This window comes from Pleurodeles waltl, chromosome 7 (assembly GCF_031143425.1).
Source record: "Pleurodeles waltl isolate 20211129_DDA chromosome 7, aPleWal1.hap1.20221129, whole genome shotgun sequence".
NCBI lineage: Eukaryota > Metazoa > Chordata > Amphibia > Caudata > Salamandridae > Pleurodeles > Pleurodeles waltl.
Window position 1 is genome coordinate 783,185,119 of NC_090446.1, and position 22,441 is coordinate 783,207,559.

Consider the following 22,441-nt stretch of genomic DNA (forward strand, 5'->3'; position numbering starts at 1 on the left):
CTCTCTGCCTGCAGATCTTTTGTCAAGTTGATTTCAGAACATCAGCATTAGCCCTCATGGACAATATGGCTTTTCCCCACAGAAGCAGTCCAGGACATGTCTCACGTGTCTGGCAAACATACTCTTCCAAATCAAGAGTTGCGGCGAATCCCTCTGGTCATTTTTGTCAGAAATCTACTTCAGGTAGCTGGACAACAGGAAGGTGGCCATTTCAGCAGGATGGTTACCTCTTTGAGAGACATGTCTTCCTAGCCCATTTGTTTACACACATATCTGTGTACCTGTGAGGTACACTCTCCCTCAAGTTGATGTCTTTGCACATCAATCCAACACCCTGTAAAAAGTCTCCTGTACTGTTTCGTAGAGGAACATGTGTTTGTGGGTGGAGTGTAATATCCATGGCCTGCTATTCTCTGGTATGCAATTGCCTTTTTGCTTACTTCCCACATTTCTGGCTCACTTTCAGCAGACCTTAGTGATGTCAGGGGTGGACAACCCAGATATGGCATCTCTCTGTAAGGAGATTGAGAGGTCTGGGTGACAGCATCTAGGAAGATCCGTCTCTATGAATGCTTCTGTCCAGCAATCACTAGAAGGCTGTTTGTTACTTTGCAGAGTATTCCTCATTGAGTCATACATTTCATTCAAGAAGGCTTTGATCAGGGTAAGGCCTGCATCTTGTGACAGCAGAGCGTGGAGCCTGTTTGCCCTATGGCTGACCTCCTTTTAAAGAGCTTTCCTTTGCAGAAGCCTATGGTTAAAAACCTGGCTCCTGACTTGGATTTACCTTCTGTATTGCGGGTCCTTCAAAGAGCACAATTCAAACCCTTACAAGATTTCTCCCCTAAGCTTCTATCTCTAAACATTTTTTGGGTAGCAATGAATTTAGATAGGGGAGGTGGGTGCCATCCTGGTGAAGCATCCTTATCTTCAGATATTCAATGACTGCCTTCTGCTTAAACTTGAGGCAGGGTTTCTCCTTCTTTCTTTTTAAAGATAACATATTAGTCTTCCATACTTTTCCCATATCTAGTCTTGGGAGAGGATAACCTTGGTACTTATTAGCCTTGTCTAGAGCAGTTAATGTTTACCTCTCTCATCACTCATTTCAGGTTCTCTCATGTCTTTTTCTTAAATCTGGCAAGTCTCATTATGGTGAGAAGGTGGCCCCTGGTAGTTTTTTGCTTATGATATGATGGATTGTGTACTGTTTAAGAATGATCATCTTCTTATTATATGATGGATTCTGTCTTGCCTTGCATATATCCATAAGGGATACACCAGCCACCTCAGCCCAATTGTGTCTGTTATGGACATACGCAAGGTAGATACTTTGGCCTCTCCATTTACCTCTGATACCAACTACACTTTGGAGAGGGGTGACAAGAAGGCCATGGAGACTGCAACAAAAGGTATTGTGTTCAGTGCTCCCTGTGTGATTGCTTTCTACTGTTATATTCCTTACATACTGTTGGACCAAACAAACCTTTTGCCAGGCCCTTTCCTCCCTCTTTAATACTTATAACTCACCCACAAGATAGGCCCCAAAGGCTGATAGGGCAGGGTGCTTGGTATTTACAGAGTGAGGACAGGGTGTGTTTACGTATGACACATTCTGAACGTGAAAAACCCGAAAAGTCATTTTTCACTTTGGGAAGGCTATCTGGACTAATACTGGGTTACAGTTTTACACTTAGTGCCTCATTATGAGTTTGGCAGACACTAAAGCCCATCTGCCAAACTCCAGATAGGGTGGCTGCCGCCATAGTGGTGACTTCGCCGCCGGAGCTATTATGAGTTTCCAGCTAGGTCAGCAGACAGTGAACACTGCAAGGGTGCTGGGCAGGGGGTCCCCTGCACTGCCCATGCCAAGTGCATGGGTAGCTCAGGGCCCCCCCCTGTGGCCCTCTGCACCAGTTCTCCACCAGCCTTTTTATGGCAATATTAATACCATGAAAAGGCTGGCAGAGAACAATGTCGTAATCCACAGGGCAGTGCTGCATCACAGAAGTATAAGCAATGTATTTATTTCTTTATGGTGTAGTTTCTCTTTTTTCACTTGGGGATCACTTGTTTCAACTATAACTCATTGTTTATTTTCTTAAAGTGAAGATTTTAAAAATGATTCACCATTATATGCTGATGCAGCTTCCAAAGAATTAAAAACACGTTTTTCACATATGTGTTGGTACTGGATTCAGTGGAATTTTTTTAAAGATTCTAGATAGATGATTTTCGTCTTAATTTTAAGAATTTTTTGTATGAGTTAACCAGTAGCAAGATATTTCTGCTATAAAATTTAAATTGATTGAAAATGAGTTTCACATGGATATTTGTTTTGTGATAATTATCCCCAGGTTCACGTGGACATTCTGGGTTGCTCTTGTATTTGTTTAGTATCCTACTTTGAGGCAAAAGATTCTATCCTCTCATCAGAATGTTTTCTTTTTCTTGTTCTCTTTACCTTCATTTGGCTGCATTCAAGAGGTGAACTGTCCTCTTTACATTATATTAGCCAACAAAAAGCTTTCCACATCCGTCACAATTTCTGTGGTGACAAAGTAATATGCCCCAGTTCTCATGAGACCATTGCACATATTAGGCCAGGCATTATCGACAACTGCATCTAGACTATGGAAGAAGTGGTGAAGCAAAACCAGGGTTCAAGTCTCCTTCGATTAGCGGAGGAGAACATTTTGAAGCTTATTCAATGCCCTTATAAAGCATGGCCTGAACTGAACACCCTCCATGTCAACCACTGAAACACTACATCCCCTAAAGGAATATGAGGGAGTTTTAACACAGAGGGTGGACAAAGGCTGAAGGACAGGGCAAAGGAAATCTAAAGCAGGACATCTACTGCAAACAAAAGCTGCTTGGTAAGCAACGTTGCACCCTGCGTTAGCTGGACTAGAGAAACACAAATACTCAAAATGTTGGAGCTTTATTAGAAACTTCAAAATATCAGTAAAAGTTTAGCTGAGAAATCCGACAAGGAAGCATGATGTCTGTCTAAAGAGACAGGAAAAGCACAAGGAATTTCTAAGGGCATTTTTCTATTTTCTCAGATCTTTTGTGGGAGAGCTACACTAAGGACCAGAGAAGTATTACATGTATTTAATGTTTTTTAGTTAGGGCTTAGATACGCTGAATCTGTCTACAGGATGAGATGAACTTCACTAGGTACGGACCGGGACAATGAAGATGGGCCAGGGAGTAGTCGTGATTAGTAATACGTAATCTAGACTTTAGTGTGCATCATATCCTGATCTGGAAAAGAAAGGTTGGTGAGATGATTTCCTTATTAAAATAGCACAGTGAAAGAATTATTTTGAATAGATTGATTGTATTAGTCCAGTTAAATTGTGTCATGAGATAAGTTGATGATTTGGTTGCCAGTTACACTAAATAACACCTGAATGGAGGATGCCACATTTTATTTACTCAAAAGTCACCCAGAGAGAGCACTATGGGTCATACAGAATGGGTGACTTTTCTTGCACTCTAGGTTAATTGGCAGGCTTTGTAAGTGATCATAAATTTACAGTTCATAAAAGTGGCACTGCAAATTACAAATGTATTAACAACTTACATTGCATCACATTACAAAGGGGACAGCATTAGGGGATCACCCTTTCCTAACTTCGTACATGGAGATAACTAATGTTTTACAGCTGGTCAGGTGAACATAAGCTACGAAAAGGAGTCTGTATCCATTCACCAAGTGGAAGCTGCCCGTGAGAGAACATCTCCAAACAAAACATCTGTGATTTGAAAAACTTTAGTATATATGGCCAGCAATCTTCTACGCTACCTGTCCACAATCGCAACGTGACGTAATATGAAGTCAAAAACTGGACACGGCGTGAGTCAAAGAACTACTAATTGTTCTTTCCTCATTGACTAAAAAAGTGTTTCTCAAAGAGATGTAGATAGAGCAGCGTCTAGAAAAATATTGCATGGTTGGTAATAAACACCTTTCTTGTGTAGCATTTAGAGCTCTATGTTAAAGTAAAAAGTATAGGCAAAGTAGCAGAATGATGTCCTATTTGAAATGTTTCAATAAAGAAATAATTGTATTCTCATTGCATTGAAAAGATGAAAGTAAAAAGGACATAAAGAGGCTGCATACCTGGTTTACAAATAAATAGATACAACAGCAGTGAATATCCGTCTGAAGTGTACACATACCTCATCACAGAGAAGTGTGGAAATTGCTCTCCCAATCTCATGATAGGCTCTTAGTTTTGCCTTGGGTCCCAACAAGATAAATACAAATCTGAAAAACATTAAACGTGATTCATTGTAATGATGTTACATAGTACAGCTAATGTCTTTACTACCTTACCTTGTGAAAGTGACTGTGCTCCAGATACAAAAATCTTTGTTTAAAAACACAGAGAGGAGGCCTAATTCACAAAGGTAGCTTACACTTTTTGAGTAATTTACACTTTTGGCTACAACATCATAGAGTAAGTTACTGCTTAAAAACAATTATTGGCAATGCCAATAGGTCTAGCTTGAAAGAAATGGTGCCTGGTAATGTGAAGCATTACAAGTAAATAGATAGGAAAGATAATTATTTATGTGAAAGCAAAGAACTGTAAAATAATACTGGTGAAGGTTAAAAGGCCTGGTGTCAGTTGCACTGTCTTGCCAGACCTAAAAATACACCGAGGGCAATAACCACCCTCCCTTCATCTGTGCTGCTGCTAGAGAAAACCAACATATGTAATCTAGTTAGCTGAGATGTTTTAATAGCATTCCAATGTCATGTGGTGACTCTGAACTCTCAAGCTTAGGCAGCTGGATAAATAAACAAAATTATCACAGCTACGTGGAGGGCAAGCCCATTTTTTGGAAGCACACAACTTCTGCCCAAACAAAATATGTACTTCAACATATAGACAGAGCCAAAGCCCATCATTAGTGATGATCACATAATTGTATGGCGACAACTGCACTCTCAAGGCAGACCATAAAACAGTAGTAAGTTCAGCACCACACATGGGCAACCATTGGAACTGCAACACCCTTGCATTGAAAATAATGGAGGTAAGGTTTTTTTTAAATAGCCAGAAGTAGTAAATTTACTCAAAAGTATAAATTATTCAGCAATGAACACACCACACAGAGGACCAAAGAATGAGTTGGAGGTGAGGGGAAGCCTTGGAGCAAATGCATGTTTCTTGAGACAATATAGGACACGAAAAGTGTGGTTCCACAATAGTACTGTTTACAGGTCATGAGTGTTGAGATTATGTCACTATTCGGAATTGTAACCCCTGTATGTGCCATGACGTTTACTGGTTTACTTTTTTTCATTTTAAATAAAAAGAATTAAAATAATAGTTTAAATAACTTTTAAAAAATGTAAATTACCTTTGTAAATCAGACCCTGAGTACCCAAGCACTCAAGTTTTTTTTAACATAAACATACTGAATGAAGGTTCAAAAAGCATGGCCACCACGTTGAAGTGACCATAAACTATTCACCAACCTGTATTAACTGCGATCATTTTAAGTGTGCATTAGGAGCTCAAAATGATGCCAGAAATCTGTGAAGACTGCATATTTTTTCATGAGATTTTGTTTGTGGCTTATACACCTTTTTGGGATATGCATAGAAGCCACTGAGGTTGGGAAGTGACACATGTAGTGCTGTGTGGCCTCCTTATCACTTTTTAATGGGATTTACAAGGTAGTTTGCGGACTGCTACTAACTGCATCAATTATTTTTTGTGAACATTTACGCATCATGATACTTTTTCAGTACATTGCATCACCCAGGTTCTATAGACCACATCTTGCCAAAGTGGATCTTTAACTTTAACTGCATTTTTCAACCACTCTAGTAAACCCTGGGGTTGAGGTGTGTACCCAATGCCAACCATATGGCCCTTTATATCTTTCTAAATGTAGCAGCAGGTTCATGGACTGGTATGCAAAATAATGTTTCAGGCATCACTGGAGGTTGTCGTCATTGGTTACTGGGAGACTGTGGACTGGCCGTGGGGCATAGCCTAGAGCCACACAACATGCTGATCAAATGCTGGGAATCACCACACCTTGTGTCTTTTGGGTACTGAGCTTGGGATACTGCACTGGGTGCCATACAATGCTGCAATCTGTGCCAGCTATGCATGGCCGCATATAATGCCCATAAAGGGTGGGTGAGAAGAAGCACAAAATAAAAGCAAAGGGTTTGACCAACCGCCCGAGATGGCGGTCGCATAATCACAGCTCCAGGACCCAGGCTCTGTGATCCAGATCTCCAGTGCCCTAGAAGACAGCATAGGGACGGATGCATCATGAACAAGCAACTCTCTTGGGCCAATGACCCTACTTCTGCGGGTGTGGTAACAAGGATCATCCAGGAGGACACGCTCCTTGCTGGAGAAGATGACAGCGAGGTAGGCCACACATGCTCCTATACGGCAGCCTAGGCTCTGGACGTGGCATGCTGCTGCAGGGAAGACTGCTTGCCATGCAGTCCCCCATACATTTTGCCATGGACCTAGCGGAGATGCCAGTGCAGACCCACCATTGCGGGAGGGGATCCCTGGAGCAAACGCGGAGGCGGTTGCACACAGAAGGATGACTAGCCTTGACTATGCATTGAACACCCCCTCGGTTGGACATTTTGGTGGTCCCTACTGAGACCAAGCACTTCTGGAGTAGGAGTAAGTTATGGTGAGCCAATGAGATGGAGAGGCGGGGAACAGCTGCACAGAGAGCTTGGACCATCTCACAGTGGATGAGAGCGCCGGGTCGTAGGGGACCTATGGACCAGCTGCATCAGGAAAAGGCTGGGCTACCAGAAGTAAAGAGAGTGGCCCCACCAGGGAACAAAGCCAGAGGTTGCCAACCTACCAACATCCTGGATGCGGGTTAGCTTCCCTGGGTGTTAGGTAAGACTTGTGTGGGGTGAGGCAGAGGACTGAAATTTTGGATGCCGGGCACTGCTTGAATCCTTCTCACACTCCAGCGGTTTGCACTGGTTGAACTTGTCATGAAAACCATGGCGGTAGGCCCTACCAGTGACAGGGAAATCCTTCCCTGTTACTGGTAGGCGGCTAACCCACCCCCCCAAACACACCCCAGACGCCCCCCAAGCCCCCTCCATCCACGCTCTCCCCCTTCCGATCCCACACCCCCCATACACGCGCACACCCACAAACACGCACCACACATACACCCACTCACTCACACTGGCATACATGCATTCATACATGCATACATCCAGTCGTGCTCGCGCACATACGCACACACATTCACACTGAAATGCAGACATGCACTCACATTACCATTCATACATATATTCACACACATGCATACACCCATGCAAACAACACTACACACACAGACACATTCATGCACACACTCACACATTCATGCACACAACCCCCCCCCCACACACACACAACACCCCCAACCCTCCTCCCCTGTCAGAAGCCCAACTTACCTTCTTTCAGGTGTTCCTCCAGCAGGGAACGGGAATGGGCGCTGCTACCGCCAGCAGGGCCCACCAGCAGAACACCGCCAGGCCGTATCACAGGTCATGATACGGCTGGTGGCGGTCTACTGGTGTGGCAGTGCTGTTGGTAGCAGCACCACCTTACCACCGTCCGCCAGTATGATCACTGCTGGATTTCCGCCCTTCTTGTCCGGCTGTGGTCATAATCTGGCAGACTGATGATAGCCGCGGTGACAGTCTTTTGGCGGCTGTCACTGTGGCAGTAGGCGGTTTTTACTGCCAAGGTAAAAATTAGGGCCTTAATTTGCAGGCTGTATCAAGGGCTTTGCACATATTGATTAATCTCACTATCTCCCCAAAAGACCAATTGGGAGGAGGACCTTGCACGGAAACTAAGTGACAGGGAATGGGCCTTTCTACATGAATACCCTGTTGGAAAGAGCCCTTTCTGCAGGGTTATCCCCAAAGTATTTGCCTTTCTCATCCTATTTTTCTAACCCTTTTATTGTTGACTTTGGGACTCTGGGGCTTTACAACTGCTAAACAGTACTAAAGTGCATGTGCTCTCCCCCCCTAAAACTTGGTATGATTGGCTTACACCTGTTTGGCATATTTATTTCACCTGCAAGTCCCTTGTAAAGTGGTATACCATATACCCAGGGCCTATAAATCTATAAATTAAATGATACTAGTGGGCCTGCAGCATTGATTGCGCCACCCACAGAAAAAGCCTTTCAAACTTGCGTCACACCAGCCACTGCAGAGCTTGTGCGCATAGATTACTGCTACATTGACTTGGCAATTCACACTTCTTGCCATGGCCTAAACTCCCTTTTACTACATCTGGTCACCCCTAAGGTAGGCCCCAGGCAGCCCTATGGGCAGGGTGCTGTGTATATAAAAGGTAGGACACGTACTGACATGTTTTACATGTCCTAGTAGGGACAGACAGCCTATTTCATTTTTCACTACTGTGAGGGCTGCTCCTCTCATATGTTAGAATTGGGAATTCTCTTATATAATCTTAAGTTCTCATTTTCGATCTGGAAGGAGTAGCCTGGGCATGTTTGGAATGGTAGTGAGAAATCCTGCTGACTCGTGTAGTTGGATTTTACATTACTACTTTAGCAATGTCACTCTTAGAATGTGGGATTTTCTCTGTGTTTATAACTCTAGTGTTTTGCAGCCTGACTCCAATTCATGTCTAGGGCAGAGTGACAGCTACACTTTGTGCATACCTTACAGACAGCCTCAACACAGGAGGGGTTGGGTGTGACAGAAGAGGCATCTGCACCCATATGCATTTTGATAGTCATCCTAGGCTAGAGAGGGGTGTTCACACCTTACATGTCAATAGGCTGTGTCCCTGCCCACACAATGGGCTGAATTACCCCAGACTGATGTCTGGAGCAAGGGCTGGGCTTGAAAGGGGTTGTGTTACACTTGAAAGGGTTCCTTTGAAGTCACTCCCTGAACAAAGACATTTTGGAGTATAAGTACAGGGCCTCTGATACCATGATTTTTATAGCACTTTTGGAATTAGGAGTGAGCCTCTGTCAGAAGGACTGCAGTGCGGCCCCAAAGGACTCATCTGGGCTGCTCTTATTTTGTTGCCCTGCCACCTGCTGCTGCTGAGTGTCATAAAGGACTCACTTGATTGATTTTCTGCTTGTTGCCCTGCTAACATCTGCTCCCTGACTTTGGACTACCTGGTACTGGTGGACTGCCAGGAGGAACCGCAATTAATTGCCTTATTGTGCTGGCCTCCCAACCTACTGCTGCCTGCTTTGTGTTTGCCCTACCAGTGTTCTCACATGGGCCAATATGGTGTTAATGGTGCTTTACAACACCCTGGTTCAATGTGTGCCTCTGGCCCCTACAATCTGTCACTGGACAGCACTCCATTTTAGTTACTTCAGCCTCCAGCAAATGGTGAGCGCTTCCTTTTTCTCACAACTGTTTGGAAAAACCAACACGGGGTGAGTGCTGCCCATTTGGTACTGAAAGTGCATGTTGACCACTCACCGACTAGCTTCAAGGGATTGTCAGCTTCTCCTGTCGTGACTCACGCTGTGTGCGCTGAGCTGCATTCCAAGTGCTGACACTTGCTACAACATTTCACTGGGATCCCCCGCTTCAGCCAAGGTAGCAAGGCCAAGCGGGGAGAGGAGGGGCAACAGCTGCGACACGCATTCGCATGGGGCTGCACCTCTGCATTCTCCCGAAGTTGGGGGAAATCAGCGAGACCTGCCTAGTGAGACCTTCCCGTCGGTGTAGCCCCATTTGTTATGGCCTTTTGCTGCAGCAGACTGCAGGGACCTGGACAAGTCATGGACATGCTTTGGGCTCAGCACAGCTGGGATTGGTGAAACACTGCACAGCGGCTGCACCACATGTTCGGGGCCAGCTACCCTTCACTGCTTGGTAGGTGAACCCAACGAGGACCCCCTACAGCGCTCTGAGGTGTGGGTGCCCCCCCTTCTTTTTTGGGAGCCGTATCTGAGGTGCTCTTGCTGGCTGGGGCAGTAGCGATGCGGGGAGAGTCCCGAAGAGAGGCTTCTGCTCCTGATCTCGCCACTGTGGAGAAATCACTATAATGCTCCTGGTAGGCACGCACAGGCTCCCGTCCTGAAGAGGAATTCACTTATTAGTGGGATTTACAGGATGTCCGTATCAGGGGGCAGATCTTCTACAGAGGCCCCCACTGTGAACCTTGCCCCTGAGGAAACAGTAACCATGAACAACAAGTGAGAGGTACAGGCCCATCTGAGCCTACAGCAGTTCTGATTCACGCCTCCCTAACCCAACCCTGTAAAATTACAGTAACAATGCTAGTAGTAGTGCAAGGGTCCCGTGTCTGTGTGTCACTGTGATACTGATGATTAAGTGTTGTGATCATAGTGGGTCTGGGTGGTTCATGGGCTTTGTTCCTCACCAAAACTGCTACTTTTCTTGATACCAAATGGTGTATCTTGCTGACTTGCATTTCAGGCATCATTTTTATATTTACGTTGTTTATCGACTATATCTTTAGTTGCAATATAGGACATATATTTTTATACTATCCTGTGTGGAGTCTTGTTTGTGGTGTATTTATTGTGTCACTCGTGCAAGTGTGTTGTGCAAACACTTTACGTATTGCCCCTGGGGATAAGCCTGACTGCTCTGCACCAAGCTACCACAGGTTTGGTGTGGAATTTACTTGCTCTGAATAGAGTGGTGGGTTCTGCCTGGCTTAGGTGCATACCTTAGCCAACCAGAAACCCCATTTCTAACATATCCTAAAAAGATCTCTTGCAACTCACACTTCAAATTTATCCAGTTCTCAGTTTTACATAGAGCTTACCTCATACCGCACAGACTCCACACAATGTTCCCAGCAGTCATCTCGGCCTGCCCCTGATGTTGTACCTCAGATGCAGATCTCTTACAAGTGCTGTGGGCATGCCCCTCCTTCTCTGCTTACTGGTCAGCCATAAGAATGGCACTATCGAACTTGACCGGATTAGATCACTGGCAAACGTTGGAATAGTGTGCTGTGGGATGATATCCCCAATTTAAGGGCTCTAAAGCAGTAGCACACTTTACAGATTTGGCTATACTGCTGTTGAAGTAACTCTTAATGAAATGCTGGAAATCCCCAGACGCACCCCTTATTGTTCAGTTGCGTGAAAAGGTGGTGCAATTGGGTCTGGCCGAGAGTGGGGCCTTATGTAGGGAGGAGTTTTGAGGCTTATGTAAATAGCGATGGAGTGGGGCGCACTGTTAAAAGCATCCAATACACAAAGGGAGGTGGGCGAGTGAGTTCCGTGGTCATGCGCTCACTAGGTGATGGACCTGGCCCACTGCTAGGCAAACTGCTCCATTCCCTCCTGGCTCAGCATCGTTCCCTGTACAGTATAGATGGGCTCCTTCATTCACTTTCTTTGTATGACGCAGCTCAGCACCTACAGTGTATTGTATCCTAGTTCCAGGGACAATACATGCTCTAAATCCACTTTACTTATAATATTTAATAAAACCAATCGCTCCACAAATATAGGTCATGTTATTAGGTGACGTGTCCAGTTGGGGGAAGGGGAGAGATTGGTTGGTTTCAACGGGATAGATGTTTAAGGTTCATACCCTTTTGATAATCTCAATGTGATGGAATTGTAACCCACAATAACAGTCCATATACGTTATTTGCCCAACAGACTGTTACTTCACGTGTCTGAATGTATATGTACGATGCCATAATTTGCTTAGTCTGTCAAGTGAATATGTCTATTACTATTAAAATGCAATAAAGTTTGTGTTGAAAAAAACACAAAATAAGAGCATACGTTAAAGTATATCGTCCCAAAACCCCAAACAATAACAGGAAATCTTTTCTTTATGGGAAGTTCTGGTTGTGTGCTAGATCACAAAATATTAATACCCTTTAGGCATTCCTTAATAACTTCAGCGTAAGGGACATCACGGCTATGATACAAAACTTAAAAACAATTGAAATGTCCCAGTTATGGTTAGCTGTGCACCCACCATGCCCGTCCTATGCATTGCCTACCTGACACATGTTATCCTAGATTGCATCCTGCAGGGCGTGGCTCTTTCCAATCTGTCATAGCCTAGAACATCTGTTATTTGCCCTATCCTGCTCCATTTTTGCAAGTAAAGCAGAATAACGCAGCTTTGAGCTTCTCCTGCCTGAGGAGGCACCCAGTGCCGCATGGCACACTGCTGAATACTTGATAGGTTTCACTGGCTATCTCATTAAGTAATCAACAGTCCAGCATTCATGATTGTGATGCATTCGGAGGCTGCAATGGGATTTGCCTTGGGCCAGCAGATGTCACTTGCAAGCTCCTGAAAGTGCCAATGTGATATGGAACCAGGGGTCCTCCCACTGACATTAAAACGTTGCTGCCAGGCACTTGGGTCCTCCGATTGACATTGAAACGTTGCTCCTAGGCACTTGGGTCCTCCGATTGACATTGAAACGTTGCCCCTAGGCACTTGGGAAAATCCATGAAAATGCAATTATTTACTTCTTGGCCATTGGGCCAAGCATGATGTGTGGGTGGGAGCACACTCAATAGCTGCTGCTTCCTGGCGCCTGGGCTAGGTGGAGGAGCTCGTCTTTAAGATGTTCCTTGGTCCCGGACAGGCTAGCGTACTCAAGGGACAATCCACATGCATAAATAATTCTCCCAATAACTATTTGATGACTGGGGAAGGAAAGTAAATAGGGGACACGGCCACAGGGAACGGTGGGTCTCAGAACCGCTTACTAGTCAAAAGTCCTTGACAAATTTGCTGAAACAAAAGGAATCATTTAACTATGACTCAAAAGTTAGTTTGTTCGACTAGTGACATATTTTCCCCAATCATCTTTCCTTATAGGGTAGATAAAAGTTAACATGTTTTATTATGGAATAATTGGAACACCATAAACAATTATAATGCAGCCATATTCTGGGGGCAAATTAGTCTCAACGTTTCAATATTGTCATATTGTGGTGAAAAACTAAGGTGATGAGTGGCATCCCACAGTGACCACATACTGAAACAAGCCCTATTTCCACTGTCAGCAAACAGATGAGTAAAACAGAAATTGATTGCAATTTCAGTGTTTACACTGAGGACGTATAATGTGCTGTGATATGTGATGTCACTAATGATGTAATGTATGATGTATCAGAATAAATCATGGTTTAGGTCTAGCATGTACTCTATTGTGCAGCCAGGAGACTGTGTGTAGCTCCCTAACTACTATGCTGGTATGGAGCTAATTATGTGCAGCTCCCAAAAGTGATTGGGAGACCCTGCAGAGCCCTACCCACAGTACCACTGTTGATTGAATGGTATTCTGCTCCATAATGCAATCCCAGCTCCCTCCTTAATGCGCTGACACCATTTGAGCAGAGCACCATTCCTGAAATGCATAGACAAGGCAAGAATGCTACCACACTGCTCTCCCACCAGCTTCATTTAGGCCACCATGGGGCAGCCTAATGCTAATGGTGTGACCCAACTGCTCCTCCATCACCTTATTCTGGAATCGCTTCCCAGACTCACTCTACAAACATGGCGATCTTCATAATTGTTTGATCCAAAATCAAGCTGGCTATGCTATGCATGGTTGCATAGCTGAAAGCTGTTCAAGATGGACACTCCTTTGCCATGTATGCAAGTGGGTGATCCTGCTCATGTCACCTATTAAAATCGCTCATGTCTTTTCCTCTGTGTCTCTGTAATGCTGTATCCTGTTTTGCTACCTTCTTGATGGCTTGTGTCCTTTGGCCTTGCCATTGTCCTTGTATCCTGACTTCAGATGAAATGCCTGAGGTGGTGTATTAACATGTGTTAGACCTAGCATCCTTGGCATGGATTTGCCACTAACGTGTGTTCTATGCTCCTGTTTCCTGACTGTTTTTGCTGGTTTAGGTACTCTATACACTTTACAACTGCTAACCAGTACTAAAGGGTTTTGTGCTCTCTCCTTAAAACATGATAGATTTGGCTCAACTCAACTGGCACATTTAATTTACCTATGAGTCCCTAGTAGAGTGGCACTACCTGTGCCCAGGGCCTGTAAATTAAATGCTTATAGTGGACAGCAGCACTGATTGTGCCACCCACATATGCAGCACTTTATACATGTCTCAAGCCTGCCACTGCAGCCTGTATGCACAGTTTTAAAACTGCCATGTCAACCTGGCAAATTGAACCTTTTACCAGGTCCAAACCTCCCTTTTTAATAAATATAAGGCACCCCTATGGTAGGCTCTGGACAGTCCAGAGGGCAGGGTGCAATGTATTTTAAAAAGTAATACGTGTTTTTTTGGTAGTGAAAATCTCTTAAATTTGTTTTAAGAGATTGTGTGCTGACCTGCTGCCTTCTGCCGTCTTGCCTGGGTGAGGAGGCCTGCGTCACTTGAACCCAAAACCTCAGAGTGACTCCAAGGGGTATTTGGCTGGCCTCTTGCTCCGACCCTTAGGGACACAACAGGCTTCCAACAACCTTGCACCTGCACCCAGACACTGCAGTCTGTGAGTCTATCCTCCCACGTGATGCCACCCCAGGTCTGGACCCTTAGAAGTGAGCTTATGGTGCTCTGCCACTCTGTGGATCTAGCAGAACCAAAGCATCTCCTCTGCTGTGCAGCAGAAACCCAAGCTGATCCAATGCATCACCGCTGCTGCGTGGATTGGACCCTTCACAAAGACCTGCCTCGCTTCTGAAGCATTTTCGGAACTGCCAAAGTGCAACATATCCTGAGTGCAGGCCCTTGCATCTTTTATTGAAGGCAGCCTCGAGGATAGCTCAGTGCCTCTTTGGAACCGACACACCACCCCGACTGCACAATGCCTCCTCGATGCTGGATTTTGCATTACAACCCCTCCTCAATGGGATCCTCGTTGACAACACGGGACCTCGCATTGCAGCCTCACCATACCTCGGAACTGATGCATTGATTTGACTGTGCAACAAATAACTGGCGACTTTCAGTTTTTTTCAGGTTAGGACTGTAACCATTCCCATCAAGTTTTCAAATTAAACATTAAGAGTTGATTCACAAAGGAAAAGCATTATTTGACTAATATCTATGGAACCTTTTTCTTTTTCTGCTCAACATTTTCCAAAATATGGAATACCTTTAAAGTTTTTGTTAGCTTTTGTTCATTTTGATTAAGGGTACCAAAAGTTATTGGTGTGTCCCACAACCTGTGGATCCGATTCAGGGTGATGGTGCTTGGCCCAACCTGAAAACCTTATGTGGTTGGATGTAAGTCAGTGTAGCAATTGTTAAAACTTGTTTGAAACCGATGCCTGAACGACAAAAAAAATTGGGTTAGCTGTACTCCATCAGTCTTAGGTGTTTCAAGACCAGGTCCTACGTGTGCTCAAACCTCACTCTGAAATAAATAAATTGTAAGGGTCCTAATGGGGAAAGAAATGCACAACTCAACCTTATTAGGGACTAAGGCACAAGCCAGATTGTTGGAATATGGATGCAATCATAATAAATGTGTACCAGGGCGTGTCATTCTACTGAGTAACATTACAGTACTGTTTAATCTCCATGTAGACCCAGCTAATCGGAAATGACATCATTCATCCTACAACTGACATTACACAGCACAAGACCATGAAAACAACCAATGACACCAACGAAATCCCAACAAATTGCTCCTTACCATCTTGTTCGCTGAAAGTGGAAATCCAGCCTTATTCGTATATGTGCCCTTCGGGGACATCTAGCATTACAATACAGAAAAAGGACGCACAGTCATGGTCTACATTAGGCACATCCTTATCTAGACCCTGCAACAGCTTACACAAAATGTGGACTCCCTAGCACAACGGGGTCATGTCTACACTGGAAAAAGCACTTGGGCGATCTTCAGCCTCACCCTACTGCTCTTCTTTCATTGTGAGAGGCCTGCCGTAACTTTTTTAAACTGGGTAAGGCCTTTCCCCCTTCATTGGGTCCTCAGTGATGCCTCTCAAAAGGCACCCTCAAGCAGCACACTAATTGTGTGACACTTCCTAGGTGGTGCACATGAGGAACATCTTCGGAGACCTAGTATGTCTCTCTGTCTGTATCAGTAGTATTGAATGGGAGAGAGGGAAAAGACTTTTCCCATTTTGCCTCGGTCTACAATCACATGCAGATCAGGAACTCCGCCTACATACATGCATTTGCTAAATATGCATCAGCGCAGTATGTGTTTAAGGCAAGGCACAAAGCATTTACGGCCCGTTCTTTAATACAAAAAAGCAGGTGCCAATAACAGCAAGGTAGCCTTCCAGCTACCACTAATGTGTGTGAGCATATGATAATGAGTGCATCTACAGCAGTATTTATTGCCCATGTATTCTGCGAAATCAGAAATTACATCATCAATGATGCCTTCATTGACAACAGACCACATTATTATTGACATCACCGTTGTCATCAATGAGGTCGCAAATGATTGTTTTTTTCCAACGTATGTTTCCTAGCAGAGAAAAATATCATCTAACTCTACGTTGAAAGCCATAAAGCAGCTTTACAATTACAGTAAATGTGTTAGAAGTATTTGTTGTAATGCTAATAAGGTGACGCAGCATGTGATATCACCAGTGATGTCATTTGGTGAAGTAGTAGAAAGTACAACAAAATAATCAAATGTATTTTTATTATTTTCTTACCCTTAATGACATTGCCATGGCATTGGGGAAAGATCTGTGTTTCTAGTTATTTGAAGAATTAAAGAAATTATGAACACAGCAATGGTGACGATGCAGTTCTAAAAAAAATTTGTTTTCTGCACACCTTCATAAAATACTTGTCTTATTATTTTTTATATATAACCCCTTCAAGTTTAAACCCTGATACACAAATTAGTGAACAATTGTGCACACAACCACAACTCCACAATAGAACTATTTCTTTACAAGCTTGGCCTGTCCGGAGTACACAACATGCTTTTAATATTTTCCAAAGCTGCTGTTCTAAAGTGGAGGAGGAAGAGTTTGTAGTACAGAACTCAAATCTCTTTGTCACAAATTAGCGATGGATTAGAGTCTTGGGGGAGGTTGGCATCAGTGGAGAGGACTATAAAAGATGAATGACTTGGAAATCCCTGTTATGTGAATAAAGCTACTACAGAGGAAAGCATAATTTAAAGACGAGAATGGGAGAATTTTAAGTTCATGTTGTACCTCCTGGAGTCATACCCTCTCACATGACTAGGATTCAACAGAGGCAGCCATGGTTAAGAGAATGTACAAGCGGAGAGACCCACAATTATGTGACCTAAGTTAGAAAGTTGGGCCAGAGTATTTCGGTAAAACAATGAGAGGGCCCTTCCTTCTGGACACATGAAGACTTTGGCTTGGTAGCCCAGTCAGTGTTTATTCACAGTCAAACAAGCATGCCTTGTGTGTTCAGCGCACCATTTCAAGACGGCTGTAAATGCTTATCAGTGAAAGAATCCAATGCTTAATTTGAGCCGGTGGTTTCGGTGCTCGGCACTGGCACTTATCATCAACACTGGGACTTATGACAGCCAGCCACATGGTGGTGCTGTTTGTCCAATTCTGTGATGAATACAACAGCAGTTGTCTAATAATTGTATATATATTAAAAATGACTAATACCTGCCACCCAGGCAAAAAAATTGCTTGGGTGGCAGGTAGTAGTAATTTTTAATGTATAAAAAGTTTGAGTGGTCGGTAGTAGCACAATGAGTGGCGCAAGCTGCAGTGGTCTCCTGACAAGCACCCTGACACTTATTTCCTTACAAATTAAGTACTGTGAAAGACTAAGAAGTACCAATCAGAGAGTGCTGATCCCCACAAACAAGGTCACCCTGAAGTTATGTCAGTACTGGTACGGTGTAAATAAGGCATCTAGGTAAGAGTTAATTGACTCTACAACCGTTATTGTATCTGATGAGTCAGCTGACACCTCCTCACTTGATGCCCCCTCCCTGTTTCAGTGAAGTTTTATCTCCCAAAGGCGGTTCCAGGTTTGAGTGACACAGGGTTATCCCCATGTTGAGTCGTTCAGGTGTGTTCAGGATATGTTGGGTTAGTTTTGGACATAATAATCATTCCGTGCAGGGTAGGACAGACCTATCGGACCATCAAGCAATGCCTGGTGGGTGGCTCTGACCGGTGCAGTGTGTGGGACGTTTTTTTTTTTTACTGTTGATGGCCCTGTTTTATGGTCTGCTGGGCTTGTTTTTAGTGTTGATTTCCCTGATTATAAAACAAACATCGATTGCAGCAAGCTCAAATCCATTGTCTTCCATACCTAGAAAAATACTTATACAGTGTGTGTAAGGAAATGCCTCCTTTGCTTGGTTACCCCCTGACTTTTTGCCTTTTGCTGATGCCAGTTATGATAGAAAGTGTGCTGGGACCCTGCTAACCAGGCCCCAGCACCAGTGTTCTTTCCCTAAACTGTACCTTTGCTTCCACAATTGGCACAGCCCTGGCACTCAGATAAGTCCCTTGTAAATGGTACCCCTGGTACCAAGGGCCCTGATGCCAGGGAAGGTCTCTAAGGGCTCCTGAGAACAGCGAGTCTGTTCAACAACAGCAACAACTTTGTAACTTTCTTGCAACTTTAAAAGAACTCACTCTTCCCGCCGGAAGCGTGAGACTTCACCCTCTGCATCCGACGCCCTGGGCTCGAGCTCCAGAGAACCAACACCACGGAGAGGACTCCCAGGCGACTGCGACCTCGTGAGTAGCCCGAAACGAGCCCCACGGACACCCACAGCAACGCATGCAGGGAGAATCCAGAGGCTCCCCCTGACCGCGACTGCCTGTAACAAGGAAACCTACGCCTGGACCAAGCACTGCACACGCAGCCCCCAGGACCAGAAGGAACCGAGCTTCAGTGCAGGAGTGACCACCAGGTGACCCTCTGCCTAGCACAGTCAGTGGCTGGCCCGAGAAGCCCCCCTGTGCCTTGCCTGCACCGGTAGAGTGACCCCTGGGCCCCTCCATTGATTCTAATACAAAACCCGACACCTGCTATGCACACTGCACCCGGCCGCCCCTGTGCTGCTGAGGGTGTGTTTTGTGTGCCTACTTGTGTCCCCCCAGTGCTCTACAAAACCCTCTTGGTCTGCCCTCTGAAGACGCAGGTACTTACCTGTAGGCAGACTGGAACCGGAGCACCCCTGTTCTTCATAGGCACCTATGTGTTTTGGGCTCCAGGGAAGGTCTCCAAGGGCTGCAGCATGTCTTATGCCACCCTGGGGACCCCTCACTCAGCACATGCACACTGCCTCACAGCTTGTGTGTGCTGGTGGGGAGAAAATGACTAAGTCGACATGGCACTCCCCTCAGTGTGCCATGCCAACCTCACACTGCCTGTTGCATAGGTAAATCACCTCTCTAGCAGGCCTTACAGCCCTAAGGCATGGTGCACTATACCACAGGTGAGGGCATATGTGCATGAACACTATGACCCAACAGTGTCTAAGCAAAACCTTAGACATTGTAAGTGCAGGGTAGCCATAAAGAGTATATGGTCTGGGAGTTGGTCAGACACGAACTCCACAGTTCCATAATGGCTAGACAGAAATCTCGGAAGTTTGGAATCAAACTTCTCAGCACAGTAAATGCACACTGATCCCAGTGTGGAATTTATTGTAAAATGCACCCAGAGGGCATCTTAGAGATGCCCCCTGAATATCAGTCTCACTTCTAGTGCTAGGCTGACCAGTTTCTACCAGCCTGCCACAACCAGACGAGTTTCTGGCCACATGGGGAGAGTGGCTTTGTCACTGTGGCCAGGAACAAAGCCTGTACTGGGTGGAGGTGCTTCTCACCTCCCCCTGCAGGAACTGTAACACCTGGCAGTGAGCCTCAAATGCTCATGCCTTTTGTTACAGCACCCCAGGGCATCCCAGCTAGTGGAGATGCCCGCCCCTCTGGCCACTGCCCTCACTATTGGCGGCAAGGCTGGAGATGATGCAAAAAACAAGGAGGAGTCACCCACCAGTCACAACAGCCTCTAAGGTGTCCTGAGCTGAGGTGACCCCTGCCTTTAGAAATCCTCCAACTTGAGATTGGAGGATTCCCCCAATAGGATTAGGGATATGCCCCCCCCCTCCCCTCAGGGAGGAAGCACAAAGAGGGATGTGCCCCCTGGGCCTAAACACACCCCTAAATTTAGTATTTAGGGGCACCCCAGAACTCAGGAAATCCGATTCCTGCAACCTGAACCAAGAAGAAGGACTGCTGACCTGAAAGCCCTGCAGAGATGACACAGACGACAACTGCTTTGGCCCCAGCCCTACCGGCCTGTCTCTCGACTCGAAGAAAACTGCAACAGCGATGCATCCGACAGGGACCAGAGACCTCTGAAGCCTCAGAGAACTGCCCTGAACCAAAGGACCAAGAAACTCCTGGGAACAGCGGGTCTGTTCAACAACAGCAACAACTTTGTAACTTTCTTGCAACTTTAAAAGAACTCACTCTTCCCGCTGGAAGCGTGAGACTTCACCCTCTGCATCCGACGCCCTGGGCTCGAGAACCAGAGAACCAACACCATGGAGAGGACTCCCAGGCGACTGCGACCTTGTGAGCTGCCCAAGACGAGCCCCACGGACACCCACAGAGACGCATGCAGGGAGAATCCAGAGGCTCCCCCTGACCGCGACTGCCTGTAACAAGGAAACCTACGCCTGGACCAAGCACTGCACACGCAGCCCCCAGGACCAGAAGGAACCGAGCTTCAGTGCAGGAGAGACCACCAGGTGACCCTCTGCCTAGCACAGTCAGTGGCTGGCCCGAGAAGCCCCCCTTTGCCTTGCCTGCACCGGTAGAGTGACCCCTGGGTCCCTCCATTGATTCTAATACAAAACCCGACACCTGCTATGCACACTGCACCCGGCCGCCCCTGTGCTGCTGAGGGTGTGTTTTGTGTGCCTACTTGTGTCCCCCCAGTGCTCTACAAAACCCCCTTGGTCTGCCCTCTGAAGATGCAGGTACTTACCTGTAGCCAAACTGGAACCGGAGCATCCCTGTTCTTCATAGGCACCTATGTGTTTTGTGCTCCTCTTTGACCTCTGCACCTGACCGTCCCTGTGCTGCTGGTGTGGTGACTTTGGAGTTGCCTTGAACCCCCAACGGTGGGCTGCCTATGCCCAGGAACTTGAACTTCTAAGTGCCTTACTTACCTGACAAACTAACCATTACTTACCTCCCCCAGGCACTGTTGATTTTTGCACTGTGTCCACTTCTAAAAAAGCTTATTGCCATTTTAACTAAAACTGTGTATGTTACTGCTCTAACTCAAAGTTCCTAACTTACCTGTGTGGAGTACCTTGCATTTTATGTATTTACTTCAAATCTTGAATCTTGTGGTTCTAAAATAAATTAAGAAAATATATTTTTCTATATGAAATTGGCCTGGAGTTAAGTCTTTGAGTGTGTGTTCCCCATTTATTACCTGTGTGTGTACAACAAATGCTTAACACTACCCTCTGATAAGCCTACTGCTCGACCACACTACCACAAAATAGAGCATTAGAATCATCTAATTTTGCCACTATCTTACCTCTAAGGAGAACCCTGGGACTCTGTGCACACTATCTCTTACTTTGAGATAGCATATACAGAGCCAACTTCCTACAGTGTGTGTGTATACACAAGTTCAACACGACCCCAATTTGCAAACATGGGGCACTATTTTACCTACCTAATTCACTAATAATTTTGGTGCCTGGGCCTATTTTCTGTCATAGTCCCACCCTGATTCTGTGTTTTTGTTCCTTGCAGATCATTCTAAGGTTCCCTCTTTGAAAGTTCCCCTGACACTGGCATGTTCTTACAGATTAACTTGACTGCATTTCCTTTTTCGTTGCACGTGTAGGTGTTCATGTCATCTCTGGCAACACGTACTGTACAAGCAAACCAGCAGAACAATTGGGAGTTTTAGGTGGTATTGGGTGGATCACCCGGAGTGCTGGAATTCCATATCTGGGAGATGGCGCTGTGTAGGTCCGGCCAAAGGTCATGCCATTCACGGCACCAAAAATAGATGCTTTGCATTGGCAACCAAATGCTTAATCAAAAGTGACACAGCAGTACAGGTTTGCAGCCATATCTAAGGCCACGTCTTGCCTCCCTCCCATTTGTCACATGGTAGTATTAGCCACACACACGGCAGTAATCAATGTTGGTTTCAAGGAGTTCTGTGCGCATGCCAGTGCAGTTAAGTAGTTGCGTGTGCAGGCCCACGTACCCTACGAGGAGTATGTACAATTGCTTGTAGAAAGCAGTGTAGGTGGGGTAGCCTTCTGTCCAGGGTACTACAGAGCAAGTCACATGTTCAAAGGTCTTAGAAGAAGCTGACATTATACCTCTGCTGTGAAAGGGTGATTCAAGCAGTGGTAAATAAAATGTATCCAGGAAGATTTATCGAAACTGCAGTTATGTGACTGACTACATGTCAGAATACATACCGG

General features: G+C 45.3%; 1 protein-coding gene across 1 annotated transcript in view; it reads right to left on the bottom strand.

Annotated features, from left to right (window-relative positions):
• SLC4A9 (solute carrier family 4 member 9) overlaps window positions 1-22,441 on the bottom strand; it is a 369,779-nt gene that overhangs the window by 275,979 nt on the left and 71,359 nt on the right. The window contains exon 6 of the mRNA XM_069199298.1: window positions 4,192-4,279. Coding sequence (XP_069055399.1) covers window positions 4,192-4,279 — 88 coding nt within the window. The remainder of the gene's footprint in view (window positions 1-4,191; window positions 4,280-22,441) is intronic.